Source organism: Hyperoodon ampullatus, assembly GCF_949752795.1.
Source record: "Hyperoodon ampullatus genome assembly, chromosome: 13".
In the NCBI taxonomy this organism is placed as follows: domain Eukaryota; kingdom Metazoa; phylum Chordata; class Mammalia; order Artiodactyla; family Ziphiidae; genus Hyperoodon; species Hyperoodon ampullatus.
This window is the reverse complement of record NC_136926.1, coordinates 16,846,557-16,870,307: the sequence shown is the minus strand read 5'-3', so window position 1 is coordinate 16,870,307 and position 23,751 is coordinate 16,846,557. Positions and strand designations below refer to the sequence as shown.

Sequence of the window (23,751 nt, the reverse complement as noted above, 5' to 3'; positions counted from 1 at the left end):
AAAAATAATTATTCAATTTTTTTTTTTTTTGCGGTACACGGGCCTCCCACTGTTGTGGCCTCTCCCGTTGCAGAGCACAGGCTCCAGACGCACAGGCTCAGCGGCCATGGCTCACGGGCCCAGCCGCTCCGCGGCATGTGGGATCTTCCCAGACCGGGGCACAAACCCGTGTCCCCTGCATCGGCAGGCGGACCCTCAACCACTGCACCACCAGGGAAGCCCTAATTATTCGATTTTATATGCCAACCTACCCCTCTACTCTAGTCTTTGGTCTCTCAAGTTAATGATGCCACCATTCCTTCAGTAGCTCAAGACAAAAATCTAGGAGTCATTTCTTATTATTCTTTCCTTAACTCCCTTTCTCACATCCATCCATTCCATTAAAAAGTCCTGGTATGGGCTTCCCTGGTGGCACAGTGGTTGAGACTCCGCCTGCCGATGCAGGGGACGCGGGTTCGTGCCCCAGTCCGGGAAGATCCCACATGCCGCGGAGCGGCTGGGCCCGTGAGCCATGGCTGCTGGGCCTGCGCGTCGGAGCCTGTGCTCTGCAACGGGAGAGGCCACAACAGTGAAAGGTCCACGTACTGCAAAAAAAAAAAAAAAAAGTCCTGGTTGGCTCTATTATACCTTCAAAACATACACCCTATCGAACCCTTCTCACCACCTCTATAATCAAAGCTACTGCCAAATCTCCACTGGCGAGTGGATTCTTCCCTGACCTCTATTGCTTGCACCCCTGGCCCCTATAATCCATTCTCCTGTGATAGCTAGAGTAATCTGCCTTGGGTCTTCATTGCTACGCACGGGCTTTCTCTAGTTGCAGTAAGCAGGGGCTGCTCTTCATTGCGGTATGCGGGCTTCTCGTTGAGGTGGCTTCTCCTGTCGTGGAGCACGGGCTCTAGCCGCATGGGCTTCAGTAGTTGTAGCACGTAGGCTCAGTAGTTGTGGCTCGCGGGCTTAGCTGCTCCACGGCATGTGAGATCTTCCTGGACCAGGACTCGAACCCATGTCCCCTGCATTGGCAGGCGGATTCTTAACCACTGCACCACCAGGGAAGCCCTTGAGCAATCTTTTTTTTTTTTTTTTGCGGTACGTGGGCCTCTCACTGTTGTGGTCTCTCCTGTTGTGGAGCACAGGCTCCAGACGTGCAGGCTACGCGGCCATGGCTCAGGGGCCTAGCCGCTCCGTGGCATGTGGGATCTTCCCGGACCGGGGCACGAACCCATGTCCCCTGCATCGGCAGGCGGACTCTCAACCACTGCGCCACCAGGGAAGCCCTAGAGTAATCTTTTAAAAACAGTTACAGTCAGGTCATGATGCTCCCCTGCCAAAAACCCATCACTGGCCTTGAAGCACACTAAATAAAACCCCAAATCTGTGTCATGGTGGGAAAGGCCCTAAATCATCTGACCACTGACTACTTCCCTTTGACCTCATCTCCTAGGCTCTTCCTAAGCCGACTGCACCCTGGTCACATCAGCCTGCTTTCCATTCATTCCTAGGCTTTTAAAGGCTGTTCTCTTTGTTTGGAATGCTCTTCTATCAGGTGTCTCCTCAAATTTCACCTCTTTAAAGATTCTTTCCTGACAACTCTATCAAAAATTGAACTGTCCCCACAGCCACCACTTTCTCCCCCTTACCTGGCTTTATTTTACTCCTAGCTATTTATCACTACCTGATTTGCAGTTTTTATGTACTTTCCTTTTTCGTTGTTTTTTAAAGGTGAATCAACTTTAATAATTAATTCAATTAGGGTGAAAGTGAGTTAGAGCTACCTTGTACCAAATTCTCCTTCAACATCAGAGAATGTTGAATCTACACACTGGGTTCTGGTCCACACACTGAACCCTGATATGGGAGAGTCTCCTGGAGAGGCAGGAGGCAACTGGTGCTCACGCTGGGGATACAGACCTGTATATTCTTCTTTACTGTCAACCTCCTGCATTATTTTAGGACAGGAGATTTATCTTGTTCACTGAATTATCTCTGTTACCCAGAAGAGTGCCATCATACACAGTAGATGCACATTATTAACACTGGTTAAATGAGTAAGTGATTTTTTCTTTTTTTATATGATAATATGTTTTAGTTTTTATTTATCAAATTATAGGGTATAATTGCAACTATTATGATTATAAATACACAATTGCCTAGAGTATTTTTTCTGATTAAAAATAAATTATAGCATAATTGGATATCTCCATCTAACTTTTTTTTTTAATTTATTTTTGGTTGCATTGGGTCTTTGTTGCTGTATGTGGGCTTTCTCTAGTTGCCGCGAGTGGGGGCTACTCTTCGTTGCGGTGCGCGGGCTTCTACTTGCGGTGGCTTCTCTTGTGGAGCACAGGCTCTAGGTGCACGGGCTCAGTAGTTGTGGCTCACGGGCTCTAGAGCGCAGGCTCAGTAGTTGTGGTGCACGGGCTTAATTGCTCCGCAGCATGTGGGATCTTCCTGGACCAGGGCTCAAACCCATGTCCCCTGCGTTGGCAGGCAGGTTCTTAATCACTGTGCCACCAGGGAAGCTCCTCTCCATCTAACTTTTAATTTATTCTAGCTCAATTACATAGAGCAGAGGTTGGCAAACTTTGTTCTTAAAGGGCCATACAGTCTCTGTCACAACTTCTCATCTCTGCCATCGTAGCATGAAAGCAGCCACAGGCAGTATGAAAATGGGTGTGGCTGCATTCCAATAAAACTTCATTTACAAAAATAGGCAGCAGCTGAATTTGATCTGTGGGCCATAGTTTGTCAACCCTTCACATTTTAGCCTGGTTTTTTCTTTTTATTGCAAAATATAACACATATAAAGACAAATACATAAAACACATATGTACTGTTTAACAAATAATTGTAAAATAAACACCCATGTAATTATCACCAAGGTCAAGAAGTAGAACATACCAGAAGCCTCCTCCCCTAGCACCATTCCATGATGACAAACATCCTCTTCCACTCCTCCTCCCTGCCCCACTCCTCCTCCCCACCTCACTCCTCAGGGAACCAGTATCCTGACTTTTGTGATGCAAAACACCTGAGTTTTCTTTATAGTTTTACTACATATGCACGCAGAACGATAGGTTCTTCAGCCTTAACAAAGATAAATGTTAGGGTGAGTACAGACTACTGAAACATGTTTGGAGGGCAATATGGTAATATCTATTAAAATCTTAAATGTACGCATCTTTTGACCTAGACGTCCCACTTCTAGGAACCCATCATAGACAAATGATAATATGAGTGCAAAGACATATGAACAAGGATGTTCACTGCAACAGTGTTTGTAACAGTAAAATACTGTAACCAGTGCACATGCTCTTCAATAGGAAATGGTTACACTAATTATGGTACATCCATATGTACAAGCAATACTATATTCAAACATTAAAAATATGAAAAAAAAGTCTAAGATCTACTAAGTAAAAAAAATTAACAAAACCATTCTATTTGAGAAAAAAAGCAAAAATAAATAGAAAAATTATGCATGCGTGTGTGTGTGTGTGTGTGTAAAAATGCAAAAGAATTAACACCAAACTGTCATTAGCACTTTCTCTGATGGAGAATCAAGAATTTTCACTGTTTACATCAAACATTTCTGTATTGTCTGAATTTCATTTTACCATGAACATGATTTCTTTTTGCCGTTGGAAAAAAACAATGTATACACATATTTTCTTAATTTAAAAACCTGTAAGTGGAAATTTAAGGCAGAGGCAAAATTGAAATTCCTGAATATCTACTAAGGGATATTCAATAAGGCTTAGTTTCTTAAGAAGCCACCCCTCTCCTACACAGAAAAACCAAGTTTCACAAAAAGAATACCCTACTGAGTGCCAGGCTTTCAGAGACAGATTTCAAACTGCCTGGTTTCACCTGAGCTACAAGTGAATCTTTGTTCCTTCATTTCAACTTCTGCATCACCAATCTTCAGACTGTTCCTCCAGCTATTTCTTGGCCTAAGCCCTTCAAGTTTAAAAATGCAGGCTTTGGTTTCTCCTGGCCTTGGACCTAGGCCTAACTTCCTGTTGAACTCTTTTTATCTCCTTCCCTATCTCTGATTCTACAGTAACAACCTTTTTTTGGCTTCACGCAGACTTTGGAACAGTCCTTCTTGCATATTGCCCCCAATATTGCTTCTCCTATTGGCACAATTAGATAGTAAACCAAAGCCATAGTGACTAGGCATATGACCACAATTCTGGATGTAAGGAACCAGGGAGAGGTTTGTTAGAGACACTCGTAGAGCTGCAATGAAGGGGGAAAGAACTCATAGGGAGGGCCCTGGGAAAATAAAAAGTAAAAGAATATAGCACAGTACTAAAACAATAATAATAAGGGGAAAAATGGTCTTTAAGGTGAATTCTCAAGAGTTTTACATCCAGGGCTGTACACTGAGCAACTATACATCCTCGATGAGGCTCTGTTCAAGAGCGCTCACTATACAGCTTTCCAAAGGAAACCTCTGACTGCCTCCTTCTTCATACTTTGGACAATTTGGGGTTCTAAGAAAAGATGACAGACAGCTGGAGACAGTTTTGTCCAGATTATATGCACCCAGGAAAGGAGGGAAAGCCATAATGATACCCAAAATAATGGCCAACCATCCTATGAGACAAGAGAACTTTTTTTTTTTTTTTTTTGGCTGCGCCACACAGCTTGCAGGATCTCAGGTCCCCGACCAGGGATTGAACCTGGTCTGCAGCAGTGAAAGCCCAGAACCCTAACCACTAGGCAACCATGCAACTCCCCAAGAGAAATTTTTGGTAAAAGCGAAAATGCTCATTTCCCTCTCCACCAGCAAGGTCAGAGGACTACAGGGCCAGTCACTCAGTAACTGACCAACCTACAGACCACCGGAGAGACACAGCACAACGCCAAAGTACTTGCAGGTTTTACATCAATACACAAAAAAAGCTCTGTCCATTCCATAGTCACTCTTCTCAATTCATGGAAGATTGGGGTTTCATGCAATTACAGAAGGAGTATCTATGAAGACAACACTAGATTTCTAGGCAACTGGGTCACCATTATCTACAGCCTGCCCAACACAGCGATGACATGCATGGTTCCTTTGACCACTGGTTTTCACATAGCACACATATGGCATAACAGTAAGTCTGAAACAGTCAAGAGAGCTCTTCTATGGAGTGCATGGAGGGGTAGTGTAATCTTCAGAAAAAGAGAGTTCTAATTTCTTTATTAGGTACCCTAGATAGTCAAGAAAAAAAATAACAACCAACAATCTTTTATTGAATGCCCACTCTACTAGTTGCCTGTTTATAACGATAAACAATACAGATGTGGTCTCTATACTCAGAGAGTGTACAATCTAACAGGATCCATCAAAGAACCCTGTTCCCCTGACTCTTCTATGGCTGATTCCTCAGCCTGCAGGTCTCATCTCAAATGTTACCTCCTCAGAGAAGCCTTCCCTACCTATCCTTTCTAAAGTCATTCTCTTCTTTCCAGTCATTTGCCATCACATCACCCTTTATAGTACCTATTACAATCTATAATTATCTTGTGGATTTGTTTAGTTATTTAAATCTTTCTTCCTACTACCTTCACACAACAGAAGTCTTGTGTTTCCCACTATATCCCCTGTGCCTTGCTCAATTAAGTATTTGCCAAATGTTGAATTAAAGAAGACCTAGGGACTTCCCTGGCAGTCCAGTGGTTAAGACTCTGCACTTCCAATGCAGGGGGCGTGGGTTCGATCCCTGGTCAGGGAACTAGGATCCCACAGGCTACACAGTGTGGCCGGGAAAAAAAAAAATCTAAAAAAAAATGATAATAAAGGTTTCATTAGTCTACACAGAAGATCTGAATGCCAGTTAGTCATGAGAGGAAAAGTAGGAGGGAGGTGAATCTGGGACTTTTTCAAAGAATAAACTTAAGGTTCTAAATCTCTCCCCATTGGATTGGTCATGGTAGACCTTAGCTGTATGGTCACAGGCATAAGCATCCTTGGTGAGTAAACATGTTATTGAGTGTATGCAACCCACAAAGAAAGTGGCACCAGGGACTTCCCTGGTGGCACAGTGGTTAAGAATCCGCCTGCCAATGCAGGGGACATGGGTTCGATCCCTGGTCTGGGAAGATCCCACATGCTGTGGAGCAACTAAGCTGGTGCGCCACAACTACTAAGCCTGAGCTCTAGGTCCCGCGAGCCACAACTACTGAGCCCACACGTCACAACTACTGAGCCCACGTGCTGCAACTACTGAAGCAGCGTGCTGCGCAACAAGAGAAGCCACAGCAATGAGAAGCCCTTGCACCGCAACGAAGAGTAGCCCTTGCATCACAACGAAGAGTAGCCCCTGCTTGCCACAACTAGAGAAAGCCCACACGCAGCAACAAAGACCCAACACAGCCACAAAAAAAAACAAAAAAAAGAAAGTGGCACCACTGTGAACACTCCCTACACGGACAGTACTAAGATCCAAGAGTTGAACCTGTTGGCAAAAAAACACCCCAAAATGGTTGTTATGGGTTGAAATTCATATGTTGAAGTCCAAACCTCAATACCTCAGAATGGGACCTTACTTGTAGATACAGTCTTTTCAGAGGTAATCATATTAAAAAGAGGTCATTACAAGGGCTTAATTTCCAAAATATACAAACTGCTCATACAATTCAACAACAACAAAAAACCCAATCGAAAAATTGGCAGAGAACCTAAACAGACACTTCTCCAAAGAAGATATACAGATGGCCAATAGGCACATGAAAAGATGCTCAACATTCCCAATTATTACAGAAATGCACATCAAAACTGCAATGAGGGGGCTTCCCTGGTGGCGCAGTGGTTGAGAGTCCGCCTGCCGATGCAGGGGATACGGGTTCGTGCCCCGGTCTGGGAGGATCCCACATGCCGCGGAGCGGCTGGGCCCGTGAGCCATGGCCGCTGAGCCTGCGCGTCCGGAGCCTGTGCTCTGCAACGGGAGTGGCCACAACAGTGAGAGGCCCGTGTACCGCAAAAAAAAAAAAACAAAAAAACCTACAATGAGGGCTTCCCTGGTGGCGCAGTGGTTGAGAGTCTGCCTGCCGATGCAGGGGACACGGGTTCGTGCCCTGGTTCGGGAAGATCCCACATGCCGCGGAGCGGCTGGGCCCATGAGCCATGGCCGCTGAGCCTGCGCGTCCGGAGCCTGTGCTCCGCAACCAGAGAGGCCACAACAGTGAGAGGCCCGCGTACCGGTAAAAAAAAAAAAAAAAAAAAAAACTACAATGAGGTACCACCTCACACCAGTCAGAATGGCTATCATTAAAAAGTCTACAAATAACGACAAAAAAAGTCTACAAATAACAAATGCTGGAGAGGGTGTGGAGAAAAGGGAAACCTTCCTACACTGTTGGTGGGAACGTAAGTTGGTACAGCCACTGTGGAAAACAGTATGGAGATTCTTCAGAAAACCAAAAACAGAGTTACCATATGATCCAACAATCCCACTCCTGGGCCTATATCCAGACAAAACTATAATTCAAAAAGATACATGCACCCCTATGTTCATAGCAGCACTGTTCACAATAGCCAAGGCATGGTAACAACCTAAATGTTCACTGACAGATGAATGGGTAAAGAAGATGTGGTACATATATACAAGGAAATACTACTTGGCCATAAAAAAGAACAAAATAATGCCATTTGCAGCAACATGGATGCAACTAGAGATTATCATACTAAGTGAAGTAAGTCAGAAAGACAAACACCATATGATATCACTTACACATGGAATCTAAAATATGACACAAATGAACCTATCTATGAAACAGAAACAGAATCACGGACGTAGAGAACAGATTGGTGGCTGCCAAGAGGGACAGGGTTGGGGAAGGGATGGAGTGGGAGGTTGGGGTTAGGAGATGTTAAGCTTTTATATATAGAATGGATAAACAACAAGGTCCTACTGTATAGCACAGGGAACTACATTCAATATCTTATGATAAACCATAATGGAAAAGAATATAAAAAAAGAATGTATATATATGTATAACTGAATCACTTTGCTGTACAGCAGAAATTAACACAACATTGTAAATCAACTATACTTCAATTTAAAAAAATAGATGTGGTGTATATAGACGATGGAATACTACTCAGCCATAAAAAAGAATGAAATAACGCCATTTGTAGCAACGTGGATGAACCTAGAGATTATCATACTAAGTGAAGTCAGAAAGAGAAAGACCATATAACTTATATGTGAAATCTAAAATATGAGACAGATGAACTTATTTATGAAACAGAAACAGACTCACAGACATGGAAACAAACTTATGGTTACCAAAGGGGAAGGGGGGGTGGGGGAGGGATAAATTAGGAGTTTAGGATTAGCAGATGCAGACTACTGTATATAAAATAGATAAACAACAAGGTCCTACTGCACAGCGTAGTGAACTATACTTAATATCCTATAATAAACCAATATGAAAGAGAATATGAAACAGAATATGCATATATAACTGAATCACTTTGCTATACACCAGAAACTAACACAACATTGTAAATCAACTACACAACTATGTAATTACAACTATTTAATTAAAAATTAAAAAAAAAACAAACAGGTCATTAGGCTGGGCCCTAATCCAGTATGACTGGTGTTCTTATAAGGAGAAGAAATCTGGAAACAGACAGATATACAAGGAGGGAGGAGACACAGGGGGAAGACGGCCATCTATTACAAGGCAAGGAGAGCAACCTGGAGTGGATCCTTCCCTCATAGCCCTCAAAAGGAAACAATATTTACAACACCTTGATTTTGAACCTCCAGCCTCCAGAACTGTGAGACAGTAATTTCCTGGTGTTTAAGCCACTCAGTCTGTGGTACTTTGCTACAACAGCCCTAGCAAAATAATACAGTTTTATATAACCCTCTAAATTTTTTATTTTAAGTTACCTTGGCTCTTCAGTCAAGACTAAATGTTAGGATTTTTTTTTTCATTAAAAAATCCACACAGCATTAGAAATTCATGGGGATATAGACAGTGCTGAGACAATAAATCACATAGAAAACACAGCTGGACTCATGTCATATCATAGCAAAAAATAAATTCTAGACAGATTAAAGATCTAAATGTAAAAAACAAGGCTTAAATTTTTATAATTAATAAAATTATAATTAATACAGGAAAATATTGTCATGACCTGGAGGACAGGCTTAAGCAAAACACAAAAGTCAAATCATAAAGGGAATGATTAATAAACTTGACTTCACTAAAAGCACACACTTCTGTTTGGTAAAAGAGTCCATAAACAAAATGAAAATATAATACCATCAAGAATGTGTAAAAAAACCTCTTACACACCAATAATAGGTGAAGGATATAAACAGAACTTTCTATAGTGCCTAAACTGTGTTACAAACTGTAGTAGCTTAAATTAGTGAATAACCACTTCAAGACTCTAATACCGATCAGGACTCTGATATCTTAGCTGCTGCTGTTGGGGAGAAAAGCATCTGCGGGCTCTGGAAGTTTCTGCTAAAAACGCTGTTATATTTATGTATCAGAAGGATTCTAAAAAAACCTCCATGTTAAGCATTTATATCTCCTTCTTCTTAGGCAACAAGCATGGCCCATATCTCGCCTTTCCTCTTGAAAGTAAGGCCCACTGTATTCTTTCTACTTTTGATATAGTTAGGAGGATAAGTGTTAAACATGTCCTACACCCCCACTGTCAACGCTATCATAGTATGACTTTCTAACTTAAAAAGTGAATTATACTCTCTCCAGATATGTCAACCTGAGTTTCACAAAAATGAGTCTCACAGAAATTTAGGAGCTAGAAGAGAATTTAGAGGGCATTTTGTTCAAATGAGCAAATGAACTGGGAAAAGGGTATCCCCAGGATATATGCAGCAGTGTTGGTACTAGGTGCTATAGAATAATCCTGACTCAACTCCTAGGAGGGTCAATTTTACACAAATATTTTTGAGTACAGATTTGACTACTAAACAAAATGTTTTTACATGCCAATATGTGCTGGGGACACTTCAGATTCTTCCACTCTCTCAAATTAGAGAATCAACATTGGACAAGATGCAGAAATCTCATCTACATGATGAGGACATGATAATTATGATGGCTACCATTTATTGAGCACTCACTGTATGTCAGATATTGTGGTTAGAGCTTTACATACATTAACTCATTTAGTCCTCATAACAGCACCAGATAATAGTAATAGTGTAATTGTTTCCATTATACAGAGGAGGAAACTACGCTTTTAAAAAGTGGAAAAACTTTCCCATACTCACTCAGCTAGTAAATAGCAGAGATGGTGTCTGGTCCCAGGGCTGTCTGGGCTCCAAATTCTGTGACCTTAATTGCTGCCTCAGAAATTTGAAATTGAGGCACAGGAACCTTCATCAGTCTTGAACCGGAAGAGCCTTAATTAAGTCACATATCTTTCTGTCCCTCAAGTTTTCTCAGCTATAAAATTACAACAGTACCCATCCCTTCCTTCATCATAATGAGGATCCAGAAGCTTATGGGATACATATGCTCATAGCATCCTAATTTAGAGCTGAAAAGAACGTTGATCACACAAACACTTGAACATGAACGTGTATGGCAGTCTTATTCATAAAAGCCAAAAAGTGGAAACAACCCAAATGTCCATCATTTAATGAATCAATAAACAAAATGTGTTATATCCATACAATGGAATATTCTTCAGTCATAAAAATGAAGTATTGATATATGCTACAAAGTGGATGAACCTTGAAAACATTATGCTAAGGGAAAGAAGTCAGTCACAAAAAGTCACATATGTATGATTCTATTTACATGAAATGTCCAGAACAGACAAATCCATAGAGACAAAAAGTAGATTAGTGGTTGCCAGGGGTCAGGGTGTCAGATAGGGTGTTAGGCGGAACGAGGAGTGACTGCTAATGGGTACAGGCTTCTTTTTGGGGGGTGTGAAATGTTCTATTGTACACTTAGATAGTGGTGATGTACACTTTTAAAAAGTAAATGTTATGGTATATGAATTCTATCTCAATAAAGCAGTTATTTAAAAACAAAAACAAAAAAACATGGCAGCAAAGAAATATATTTAAAAATACTTTGGACAAATAAATCAACTATACTTCAATAAAAAAAATACTTTGGACAGGGGCTTCCCTGGTGGCGCAGTGGTTGAGAGTCCGCCTGCCGATGCAGGGGACACGGCTTCGTGTCCCGGTCCGGGAAGATCCCACATGCCGCAGAGCGGCTGGGCCCGTGGGCCATGGCCACTGAGCCTGCGCGTCCGGAGCCTGTGCTCCGCAACCAGAGAGGCCACAACAGTGAGAGGCCCGCGTACCGCAAAAAAAAAAAAAAAAAAAAACAAAAAAACTTTGGACAAAAGCATCACAGAAATATACTACATTTTAGATATTATACATTTCATGCTTATAAAAACACATTATATACATTGTTAGAAAAGCATGGCCTTCTACTACTTTTGCTGGTTGTTAACTTGTCCTAGGAGAATCTTATTTCACTTCAAAGTACCCAACTCCTCTAGTTCCTGAATACCCAGTTAATAAAATGATAATAAAATGCAATCTAAACTGGCTGCTGATGGAAACCCAAGGGGCTTGGCCTGCTTAACAAGAGAAAGGGAAAAAAAGCCACAAAACTCACCAAGGGCTTACATTCAAGGCCAGAGAGGATAACAAGAATCTAGATCTAGTGGAAATGTTATCCTCGTATATTCCTTTGGGAACAGCTTATCAGTATTTTCTACAGCGAAATTAGGCAGAGGAACCTCAACTATAAAGATACTGCCTTAGTAAAATAACCATCAACACGGAAACATATTAACTTCGTATTCTGCTTAACATAAACACATTACCTCATTTTCATTTCAACAGTACTTGCATGAGGTACAAATTTTTACCTCCATTTTATTTATTTATTTTTAAAATTTATTTATTTTATTTATTTATTTTTGGCTGCATTGGGTCTTCATTGCTGTGCACGGGCTTTCAATGGTTGCGGTGAGCGGGCGCTACTCTTCGTTGAGGCGCACGGCCTTCTCATTGCGGTGGCTTCTCTTGTTGCAGAGCACGGGCACTAGGTACGCGGGCTTCAGTACTTGTGGCTCGCGGGCTCTAGAGCACAGGCTCAGTAGCTGTGGCACATGGGCTTAGCTGCTCCACAGCATGTGGGATCTTCCCGGACCAGGGCTCGAACCCCTTTCCCCTGCATTGGCAGGCGGATTCTTAACCACTGTGCCACCAGGGAAGTCCCCAACCTCCATTTTAAGGATAAAGAAAGGGGGCTTCCCTGGTGGCGCAGTGGTTAAGAATCCGTCTGCCAATGCAAGGGAAAGGGGCTTGAGCCCTGTTCCGGGAAGATCCCACATGCCGCGGAGCAGCTAAGCCCGTGTTCCACAGATACCGAGCCTGTGCTCTAGAGCCTGCGAGCCACAACTACTGAAGCCCACACGCTCTAGGGCCCACATGCTGCATCTACTGAGCCCGCGTGCTGCAACTACTGAAGCCCGTGCACCTAGAGCCTGTACTCCACAAGAGAAGCCACCACAATGAGAAGCCCGTGCACTGCAACAAAGAGTAGCTCCCACTCACGGCAACTAAAGGAAGCACGTGTGCAGCAATGAAGACCCAACGCAGCCAAAAATAAATTTAAAAAAATAATTTAAAAAAATAAGGATAAGGAAAGGGGGACTTCCCTGGTGGTCCAGTGGCTAAGACTCCACGCTCCCAATGCAGGGGGTCCGGGTCTGATCCCTGGTCAGGGAACTAGATCCCACATGCCGCAACTAAGAATTCGCATGCCACAACTAAGAATTCGCATGCCACAACTAAAGATCCCGTGTGCCGCAACTAAAGATCCCACATGCTGCAACTAAGACCTGGTGCAGCCAAATAAATTTTTTTAAATAAAAAATAAAGATAAGGAAAGGGAAGCACAAACAAGGTCACCCAGTTAATGAGAAGCAGAGTCAAGATTCAACATTCATCCAAATTCCAAGCTCAGTGTTCTTGCTATGTCATATTAATATTTGCTTTCTCTGGCCACTTATCTTTCACCAGATCAGAAAGCGGAGTCGAGTCGGCTTCTGCTCACGTTATTTTGTAACATGAACTTAGTTCCCAAGAAATAATTTCCTCTTAAATTGTTCTGGTTTGTTGTATTCCTTTCATAAGTCTCCATAAGAAACACTAGTTCAGAATAATTATGAATTTTTTGGAAAAAATAAATCAATCTGGCCAGGTCTATTTGGTTAATCTTTCATGAATAATGAATAAAGCCTCAAAAACATATAAAATCTTGGAGTTCCCTGGTGGCGCAGTGGTTAAGAATCCACCCCAATGCAGGGGACATGGGTTCAAGCCCTGGTCTGGGAAGATCCCACATGCCGCGGAGCAACTAAGCCCGGGTGCCACAACTACTGAGGCTGCACTCTAGAGCCTGCGAGCCACACTACTGAAGCCCGTGCTCCACAAGAGAAGCCACCGCAATGAGAAGCCCACGCACTGCAACGAAGAGTAGCCCCCACTCGCCGAGGAGCCCCCGCTTGCTGCCTAGTAGAGAAAAATCCGCGCGCAGCAATGAAGACCTAACGCAGCCAAAAATAAATAAATTTATTTAAAAAACCCCCAAAAAACCTATAAAATCTTACAAGGATAGAGAATCCCTTCCCGGTTGCTAAAAAAGGTTATAGAACTGAGTCAGAAAGGCTACTGAGCTGGCCCTATAATGACTTCTTGAAGAACTTGTCCAGCTCTTCCTTTCCAGCCAAATGGTGATTTGATTCCCTAGATGAGAAACCTGCAGGCAAGATCTTTAGCTCCACCTACCACCTGAATTCTCACCTTCACATACTGATAGCTCCTGCAACTAGCTATTTTCCAAGTTATTAGGCATCTCTCTCCTTCTATCTCTCCCCTGCCCCCGCCCCCAATCTCCCTCGTGATACCCTGTTCCACTCACTCCTTCCGTACCTCTCCTTCTTCCTCTCCGTTTCTCTTGTGGTAGCATTTACTTTACACTTCCCTGTGAGGCATGAAGGTTTTGACCAGCCTCAGGGTCCCCATGGGAAGCAACTATGACACAAACTAGTGAAATAACTTCACATGCTGCCCTAGCTAAGCCTTTCCCAGAGACTTAAGCACCAAACACTAACCATGCAGACAAGGGCAGTGCTCTCCTGTGAACGTTTGTGCTTAGGGATTTTATCAGAGTAGTTCTTTTTCCTCTGGTAACTGAACTCGTTTTATTTTCAACTCGTAAGAAGGTCTGAGGTAAGATAGTAAATCCAGCTCTTAATTTTCAAAAGTAGGTGGCCTTAGAGACCAGGGCATAAACAACATTCCTGCATTTGTTAAAAAGTATGTTCTGTATTTAAATTAGATTTCCACCTACTCAGCCCTCAAACTCCTTCTCTGCAATGATTCTACAATCTTGACTTCGGTTAATTAATACTTCCATGACACCACCCTATAAAGGTACAAATAAAGAACTTTTACTTAATGTGGAAATAAAGAGAACAAATTTTATATACAGATACACATACCTCCCTTCATATTTAAATAATAAGAAGGGATGTACATTCGCAAATGTAGTACCAACGAAAATCATTTGCTCTAGAAATTTTCCCTAAACTTTTCAATTTAAAGATGGCACCATTTAACATTTGAACTAAATGCATTAACATAATTTTACCAGTGACAGACTTTCTCTAGGTAAAAGAATCACAGACTTGTAGAGATATAAGGAACATCGAATCACTAAGCAAACTCTTACATTTTAAAAATGAGAAAACTCCCAAGTTAAGTGACTGCCAACGTCCCACAGCTGACTAATGACAGGCAAGGGTCTTTGCTCCTGACACCTAGTTCACCACAGCTGAAATTCTTATAGGTGAAAAATACTTCATTTGTTGATATCAATACCAAAGGCAACAAAAATCAGAACTACCCTTACCTTATATATGGTTGACATTACGCAGAAGCTCTGTTTCAACTTTTAGTATTTTATACCATAAATTCTTAACTTGTGACTCACCCTGCTGAGTTGATCCAATAACCTTTGGTTCTGTTCTGATAATTCCTGGACAGCCCGTGTTTTTTCTCGATCTGCTTCCCGTAGATGAACCTGCTGCCTCTCCAACTCATCCTGAAGCTGTTTCACATCACTCTCCAGCTCGGACACACGCCCTTCCCACTCCCCTTCTCGGTTCTCAAATCGTCTTCTTAGTTCGTGTTTCTCTTGCTCTAAGTGCTGGGTGAAAAATGAAGAGGATTTTAGAACCGTTAAAAATTCCAGGGACTTCCCTGGTGGTCCAGTGGCTAAGACTCCGTGTTCCCAATGCAGGGGGCCCAGGTTCAATCCCTGGTCAGGCAACAAGACCCCACATGCCGCAACTAAGATCCCACATGCGGCAACGAAGACCCGGTGCAGCCAAATAAATAAATAAATAAATATTTTTTTAAAAATCCAGAGCCCTTCATTTTTTTTCCTCTTTTCACATTCTTCTAACTTTTCTTTTTCCTAGCCAGTCAGCACAACAAAACACTCTGCCACGCAGGAGAAGTTGCCCATTTCACAGCTGCAAAAATATTCCCTTCTTCCAGAGTAGGGAAGGCTGATTTCACCAACAGAATGCCATTCCTACTGAAAATACCTAATGTTTACTCTTATCCTTAGGAATGGCGGTTCTAGACTTAGGAACTCACTTGAAATTTAGTAAATCATCTGTTAATTGGTGAAATATACATTTAAACAACTTAAAATGAGTCCTTAAGAAAATTTCTTTTGCTGTCATCTATTATGCCTGGCATAATAGCAGGCACTTAGAATCACAGAATTTTCAGAGCTAGAAAGAACTCCAGAGATGCTTCGGATTAACCACCTTTTCTTACAAATGAAGCAGCAGAAGATAAGAGATTCAATAACAAGCTCAAGGGAGAGCTGGGACTTGTGTCTTAGTCACTTGACTTTGTTTAATGCTCTAAATCACAACTCAATATTTCTTGCTATATATAGCACTGTATTTCAAAATCATTAAGGCAAGTTCAGATTCAGGCCCACTTTTATTAAATCATGACTTATTAGCCTTGCATATTTATTTCTGATCTTTTCATTCATTCTTGAGTGCCTGTTATAGGCTAGCCACTGACATAATGGTCCTTACCTTTACGGAGTTTCCATTCTGGTGGGAGAGGTCTTGATAAAAGTATTAAATTGTACAGCATGACAAATGGTATGCAGGGAAAGTACAGATGGTTTGAGGTAGCAGCTCGACAGAAAAGAACTCTTTTGGATTGAAGGAAATAAGAACATCTTTTTATTTCTGTGAGATACATACAAATTCGTCTTTTCAGAGGAAAGTATGTTCTCCTACTTAAAAAGCATAGTATGTACAAAAAAGCCAAGCTATACCTCAGGGAATATATGAAATGTAAAGCAATGGTCCTCAACTTTTGCTGCTGTCAGAAAATCTCTGGTATAATTGTTCAAAATATATCCATCTAAATACTAATTCCAAAGATGTGATTCAGTTAAGAACGGGATGAGGCCTAGGCAGGCATCTATCTATCTATCTATCTATCTAACTATCTAGGTTCTATTGGAAATTCTGATGCACTGAAGGTTGATATCAAGCACTGAGATCGTCTCAACAAGCTAAGATGAGCATTTGAATCCTCACCTTCAGAGTACTCAAACATCTTTTCACCTTGGGAACCTACATTCTTATTCTACCCAAGTTCTCATCTTTCGAATGTTTTTTGGAATGCCTCTTTTGGAAAGCTTCAAGGGCCAGTGCATAGTTATACAAGAAAATCAGTCCCATTACTTCACATCTGAGATGTGTCTAAAAAGAGATTATCTCATTTCATCCTGCCATTTTATTCCCCTAATTTGCTCTGAGTGACTTGTAAATGTTTCTGAAAGTCTAATTTACCCCCAAAAGATGCAAATTTGCCATGACAGAGCAGTCAGAAAAATTAAAATTCTGAGAACATCAGCAAAGGCAGTTTTCACTGAAATAAGTGTATAGCCTCCAAAGTTGACCACTTCAAGGGAATAATTAATTTTGATATAGCCACTCTGGTATATTTGTTGAAAAAGTCACATTATAGTTATACTTTATACAGCCTCAGTTTGGAGCACAGGGGAAAAGGAATGACAAGAGAGGGACTTGTACTCCTCAGCATGAAAATTTTCTGCTCTACGCTTCCCTCACTTTGCTAAACTCCCCAAAAATGAGAATGTTTTAGTCACTATACAAATTTCAGAAAGATGAAATGCAGAAGTAAATGGTAATTACCAGCCTAAAATTGTGATACTTGGTTTTATTGAGTTTTTCCAAAATGGAAAAGATTGAGAAGGAAACAGCAAGAACTCAGTAATCACAGTGTTACTGAGAGGCCAGATAAATTAGGTTTGTGTTCTAAAAGAACAGAGAGACTTAAAAATATTCAGCAAACAGCTGTTAGTGAACAGCCCAACCAAGCAACTAAAACAATCTAATCCACTTGCAGGGGGTGGGGCAGGGTTGAGGACAGGTGGTGCCGATCAGTCTATTCTGTCCTTACATTTCTTTGCACACGTGACAAACTTCCTAATTCAGGTTTCCCAATACTTTAATTAAAAAAATCAAGACCTTCCTATTAATGAACATACAGAATTTAGCCTTTTGTCTACTCTGAGAAAAGGAAGGTTTCTCCTAGAATTATACTTTCAATTAAGTGCTAAATCAACCAGTAAACTCTAGGCAGAGTATCAGCAAGTGTGGAGGTCAGGCTCTGCCCATGCTATTCCCTGCTTCTTGGGGTTATATGGTATTTTAAAAGGTAATATCTACAGCTGAAACTAATATAATGATGTATGTCAATTATACCTCAATAAAAAAAGAAAAAAGTTGGGAAGGGGAAGGGTAAGCTGTGACAAAGGGAAAGAGAGGCATGGACATATATACACTACCAAACGTAAGGTAGATAGATAGTGGGAAGCAGCCGCAGAGCACAGGGAGATCAGCTCGGTGCTTTGTGACCGCCTGGAGGGGTGGGATGGGGAGGGTGGGAGGGAGGGAGATGCATGAGGGAGGGGATGTGGGAACAGATGTATATGTATGACTGATTCACTTTGTTATAAAGCAGAAACTAATAAAAAAAAAAAAAAAAAAGAAAAAAGTTAATGTCAAAACTATCAAGGTCATCAAAAACAAGGAAAGTCTAAGCAAGTGTTACAGGAAAGAGGAGACTAAGAAGATACACAAACTAAATGTAAGGTGGTACCCTGGAACAGAAAAAGACATTTGGCAAAGGCTAAAGAAATCCGAATAAACTAAGGATATTAGCTAACAATAATGTATTAGTATTGGTTCACTAATTATGGCAAGTACACCATGCTAATGTAGGATGTTAATAATAGAGGAACTGGGGGCAGGGCATATGGAAACTCACTGTACCATCTTTCCAATATTTCTGTAAATCTAAAACCCTTCTAAAAAAGTTTATTTAAAACTCTGAAAAAACAAAAGTTAATATCATTAGCCCACCTAAAATTGGTTGTTACAGAAATGGATTTCTGCAAAGAACCAAAAAAGCAGTACTATTCTCCTAGGTCCAGGATATGGTTCTTAAAAAATACAAAGAAAAATACTATTTTTTAAGTGGACCAAGCACTGAATGCAAATAAGGACCCCTGCGTTTGCTTACCTAAACGTACTACCCAATTATGAATCATTTTCACCTTACTTGTTTTGCCTCTTAAAAAAGAAAACAGTGCTAGAATCATTAGAATTGGCCTAGGGAAGGGGAAGAAAATGTAACTGAGGAAAGAGATTACCTCTGCAGTAAGAGATAATTCACTCTCAGCTAGAATGGGAAAAAAGGGAATCCTGGACTTTAAAAACATATATATATATATATATATATATATTTGTGTGTGTATGTGTGTGTGTGTGTGGTATGCGGGCCTCTCACTGTTGTGGCCTCTCCCGTTGCAGAGCACAGGCTCCGGGACGTGCAGGCTCAGCGACCATGGCTCATGGGCCTAGCCGCTCCGCGGCATGTGGGATCTTCCTGGACCGGGGCACGAACCCATGTCCCCTGCATCGGCAGGCAGACTCTCAATCACTGCGCCACCAGGGAAGCCCTAAAAACATATTTTTAAAAAACTAAACGATTTAATCTCTGAAGAAAAAAAGTGTATAAACCCAAGTTACTGTCTTAGTTCATATTCTGGGGAAAAAAAAAGAAACTACCAAGGACCTGGCTGGATATGTTTTAAAAGCAAAAGGGCTAACAGTAGATGCAGAAGAAATAAAATATCTAAAGGCATTAAAAAAAAATTAAGCATATGAGGGGCTTCCCTGGTGGCGCAGTGGTTAGGAATCCACCTGCCAATGCAGGCAACATGGGTTCGATCCCTGGTCCGGGAAGATCCCACATGCCACGGAGCAACGAAGCCCGTGCACCACAACTACTGAGCCTGTGCTCTAGAGCCCGCGAGCCACAACTAGCCCGTGTTCTGCAACAAGAGAAGCCACTGAAATGAGAAGCCTACACACCACAATGAAGAGTAGCCCCCGCTCACTGCAACTAGAGAAAGCATGAGCGCGGCAACGAAATAAACGATGCAGCCAAAAATAAACAAATAAATAAATTTATATTTAAAAATTAAGCATGTGAAAATCTGATTCAGGGAATGAATAAAATACAGGATAGTTAATTTAAGGGTGGAAAAAAAATGACCAAAACCTTACAATCTCTCAAATTAAAATGAATCTTCATTTTAACACTAAGAGATGCCTAATTAAAAAACTTCTATGTTAACCTTTAAAGACTTTAAAGAGTGTGCCTTTAATGAGAGAGCAGTGTAAGATCAAGTACTTTACGTTTTAAATGACAAAACACAATCTTGGGTTTGGCGCAAAGAACTGGAGAGGTATTTAATAATAGCTAATGAATAAGTAGAAAAGATCTTGAAAATGACTTGGTTCTGAAATTAGAAAGGTGCCAATTTTGAAGAAGTAAGCAGATGGGACTAAAACAAAACCAGTCTCAGGGCTTCCCTGGTGGCGCAGTGGTTGAAGAGTCCGCCTGCCAATGCAGGGGACACGGGTTCGTGCCCCGGTCTGGGAAGATCCTACATGCCGCAGAGCGGCTGGGCCCATGAGCCATGGCCACTGGGCCTGCGCGTCCGGAGCCTGTGCTCCGCAACGGGAAGAGGCCACAACAGTGAGAGGCCCGCGTACCAAAAAAAAAAAAAAAAATCAGTCTCATTATTTAATAGTCAAACCAACATTCAGAGTCCATTCGTGTTTATCTTTCAAACTAACCCATGAGAAAATGTGTTTGACTCCACTGTCTGATAGTTTGTAGAAAATTACAAATGTTTTTTAAAGTAATGGCTGGTTCTCTACTCCTAAATGTTGAATTTAATTGAAAATCTAGCAGAGTGGCTGTATTAAACTTTCAAAAGAATTTGTTCAAGCAGACATTCTAAAATCTAAGCTGCTTAAAAAATATACTTACAGGTGTAATTTGCAAGGGAAAATTCACTTGCAGGTATCAAATGAAATCGGCCCCTGTTAATGAGATTTGTCACTCTCATATTAATACTAAAAGAATTAACAAGAAACTAATGACAATACTTTGATAATTTTAAGTGTACTTTTTAAAAAAAACTAAAAATTTTTAATGATAATTTTCAGATATACCTAGAAGAAATTATATAACTGAACCCCCTCATCACTCATTAATATTGATCAATATTTCACTTTTTAAAAATGTTATTTTTCAAATTGTGGTAAGGCATACATAACATAGAATTTACCATATTAACCAGTTTTAAGTGTACTGTTGGTTTAGTAGTGCTAAGTACATTCATACTGTTGTGCAACCAACTGCCAGAAATTAAAAATAAACTTTTTTTTTTTTTGTGTGTGTGTGTGTGTGTGGTATGTGGGCCTCTCACTGCTGTGGCCTCTCCCGTTGCGGAGCACAGGCTCCGGACGCACAGGCCCAGCGGCCATGGCTCACGGGCCCAGCCGCTCCGCGGCATGTGGGATCTTCCCAGACCGGGGCACGAACCCGTTTCCCCTGCATCGGCAGGCGGACTCTCAACCACTGCGCCACCAGGGAAGCCCTAAAAATAAACTTTTAACACTATAGTTCATATGCTGACCTGAGAGGAGTGAAGATTTTTTTAAATACTTTAATAAGAGTTTTAAACTATTTTATTACTGTCTATCAAGTCAACAGCAAAAAGTCAAATGTAATTTACTTTTATAATAGAACCTTGCTTGTTACAGAATTTGAATACCTTTTTCCTTTGTTGAAGACATGTATAAAGGTTCCAAATGGAAACCAGGATGTGTATAACTGCACACTCAGGATTACCCTGAAATCTATCACTAATCAAACTGACTGATATGATGTTCCTTTCAAGTTAGCTGTCTCTTTCATCAAGTCCCTCACTGAAGGAATTTCAAATCACAAGCATAAATCTCTGCAGTAGTACTTTTATATAGAGCCTGTAATCAAATCTCTTAAAAAAAAAAAGACACTCTTTTATTCCTAGACCTCTACTTCAAGTGAAAATTAAACAATTCAATTCACTGGGTTGCTTTTTGGCAGTCTACCTATAGGTTTCACAAACCACTTTTCAGAGAGGTATCTCAGGAGTTCATCGACTGGCAGACCTAGTTAAGAGGCCAACTGAACTACAGGGTTACAGTGGTTTCCTTTTTTTCTTCCCTGATTTACTTTTGATATGTCGTTGGAATACAGACACACTTATTATAGAAAAGTTTCTGAATCTACATTCTGACTGTCTGGCCCGCAGCAGTGATATGGAACCAGACTATGGTCAATTTCAGACCTCATTCAGGGCTGTACTATTCTCTTCTAACTAAGAATAAAAAGAACTGGTTGCAACCAAACTGGGTAACAACAGTAAATGCACAGGCAGAAAAGGATAAGCTCATCCCCACTGCCATATATGCACCTCTCCTACCCCCACTTAAAAAAAAATCTAATTTTTATAAATGGTGGCAACCTGTACCACTTTCAAGGCCCTTTTCTAGTTAAGGTCAAGAAAACAAACAGGCATAGCTGCAAAAGACTTTGGTCCAGAGAAGTGGCAAAAATCTTACAGATACTTTAAGGGGTATTTATAACAATGGTTAAAGTTGTATGGTTCTCACAAGTTGCATGTGGCAATCCAATTGCATGTGTGAGACCCAGAACAGAAACAGCAAAGTACTGTTTAAATACATATAAATACTGAGGTCCAAATCAAATCCACAACCAGTGGTCACATGCGGAGCCCAGGCTCACCTGATTTCTGCAATGGAACGATACTTCCTAATCCTTCACTATTTGAAGGCTATATAAAGCTCCTTTAGGGGCACTTGTTTCCCACAACTCTGAGCTGCCGGGAAGTTAAGACAAGGGCATCTGGAGGCCTTAACTCCAAAGCTGAAACGCTTTAGGCTAACACCCTGATTAGCGATTAACAACTACTCTGAAAACATGGAGCATATTTTAAATGCTTCGCGACTTTCTAATTTCTCTGTGTGCGCATATCACCTCAGTGCTGTATAAATTAGTCATACTGTAAACTCTATTTTAGATGCTGTGTACAGTACGTATACAGAACGGCCCACAGTGTTTGGAGCCGTGCATAGACCCGTTTGCTGTGAGTAGGGTGGGAAAGCCAGGTGGGTTCAATAGGTGGGAAAGCCAGGTGGGTTCAATGAATGCCCTCGTCTGATAACCCCAAACCCTCCATGCTACCCCGCTTCCAGGTGGTTTTCTGTGAGGGAAGATGAGCAAGAAAGAGGTGGGATGGGATGGGATGGGGTGGGATGGGGTGGGGTGGGGTGGGGTGGGTGAGTGGCTCCCGAGGCTACCGAGGGCCGGCAGGCGGGTGCCTGGGCTCCCCCCCCACCCCCGCTTCCCACCCATCCCAGGAGGGACGTCCTCACCTCCAGCTTATCTGTCAGCTCCTTGTGCATCTGCTCGTACTGCCGGCTCATGTCCTGGTTCCTCTCGAGCAGTGCCTTGCCCAGTCGGGCTGCCAAGACCAGATCCTTCTCCTTCTGCCGGATCACCGACAGCAGTTCGGGATCCTGGGCGGGCGGCGGCTGCAGTTCGGCCCCCTCGGCTGGAGGCCCGGGCTCGGGCTGAGGATGCTCTCCGGGGTCGGACGGCCGTTCCCCGGCCGCCAGCAGCGCCAGCTCCTCCTCTAACGCCAGTTCCAGCTCCCCGGGGCCCCCGGGGAAGGAGACAAGGGCGGCGGCGGCGGCGGCTGGATTCCCGACTGCGTCCGCGGCCGCGGCGGGCAGCTCCATGCAGCAGGCGCTGTCCGGCTCGGCGGGTGCTGAAGCGCGGCCAGTCAAGCCCAGGCAAAAGGCGGACATGGCCCGCGCGCGCGGAGCCCGCAGCGGTGCGGCCCGGCCGGCGCGCGCCAGGCTGCAAGGGGGAGGGGCCCCGTCGCACCGCCCCGCGCCTCTCCTCACGCCGCGGCACGCGCCCCCCGGGTCTCCGAGAGCCCTGGGCGCGGCGCGCGCCGCCCCGTCCCTCCCCCGCGCCGGCGGCACGCGCCCCCTTCCCCCGCCCCCGGGCTCAGCTGCTCCGCGAGCGCTGGGAAGGAGGACAGGGTGGCAAAGGGAAGGCTGAGAAAGCGAAGACTGAGGGGAGGCGAAGCGGGAGGGGCGGTTGCGAGGAGGAAGGCCGCCGCCGGCTTTTCAACCACCCTGTTGCTGCTGCTCCCGCT

At 42.6% G+C, this 23,751-nt stretch overlaps 1 protein-coding gene across 2 annotated transcripts in view; it reads right to left on the bottom strand.

The window, feature by feature from the left end:
* Positions 1-23,395, bottom strand: part of BICDL1 (BICD family like cargo adaptor 1) — a gene marked incomplete at both ends in the record, with an annotated part of 95,523 nt that extends 72,128 nt beyond the window's left edge. For both annotated transcript variants that reach the window (XM_079717592.1, XM_079717593.1), the window contains 2 exons: positions 15,025-15,240; positions 22,961-23,395. In XM_079717592.1, the coding sequence (XP_079573718.1) occupies positions 15,025-15,240; positions 22,961-23,395 (651 nt within the window). The remainder of the gene's footprint in view (positions 1-15,024; positions 15,241-22,960) is intronic.
* Positions 23,396-23,751: the final 356 nt, after the last annotated feature.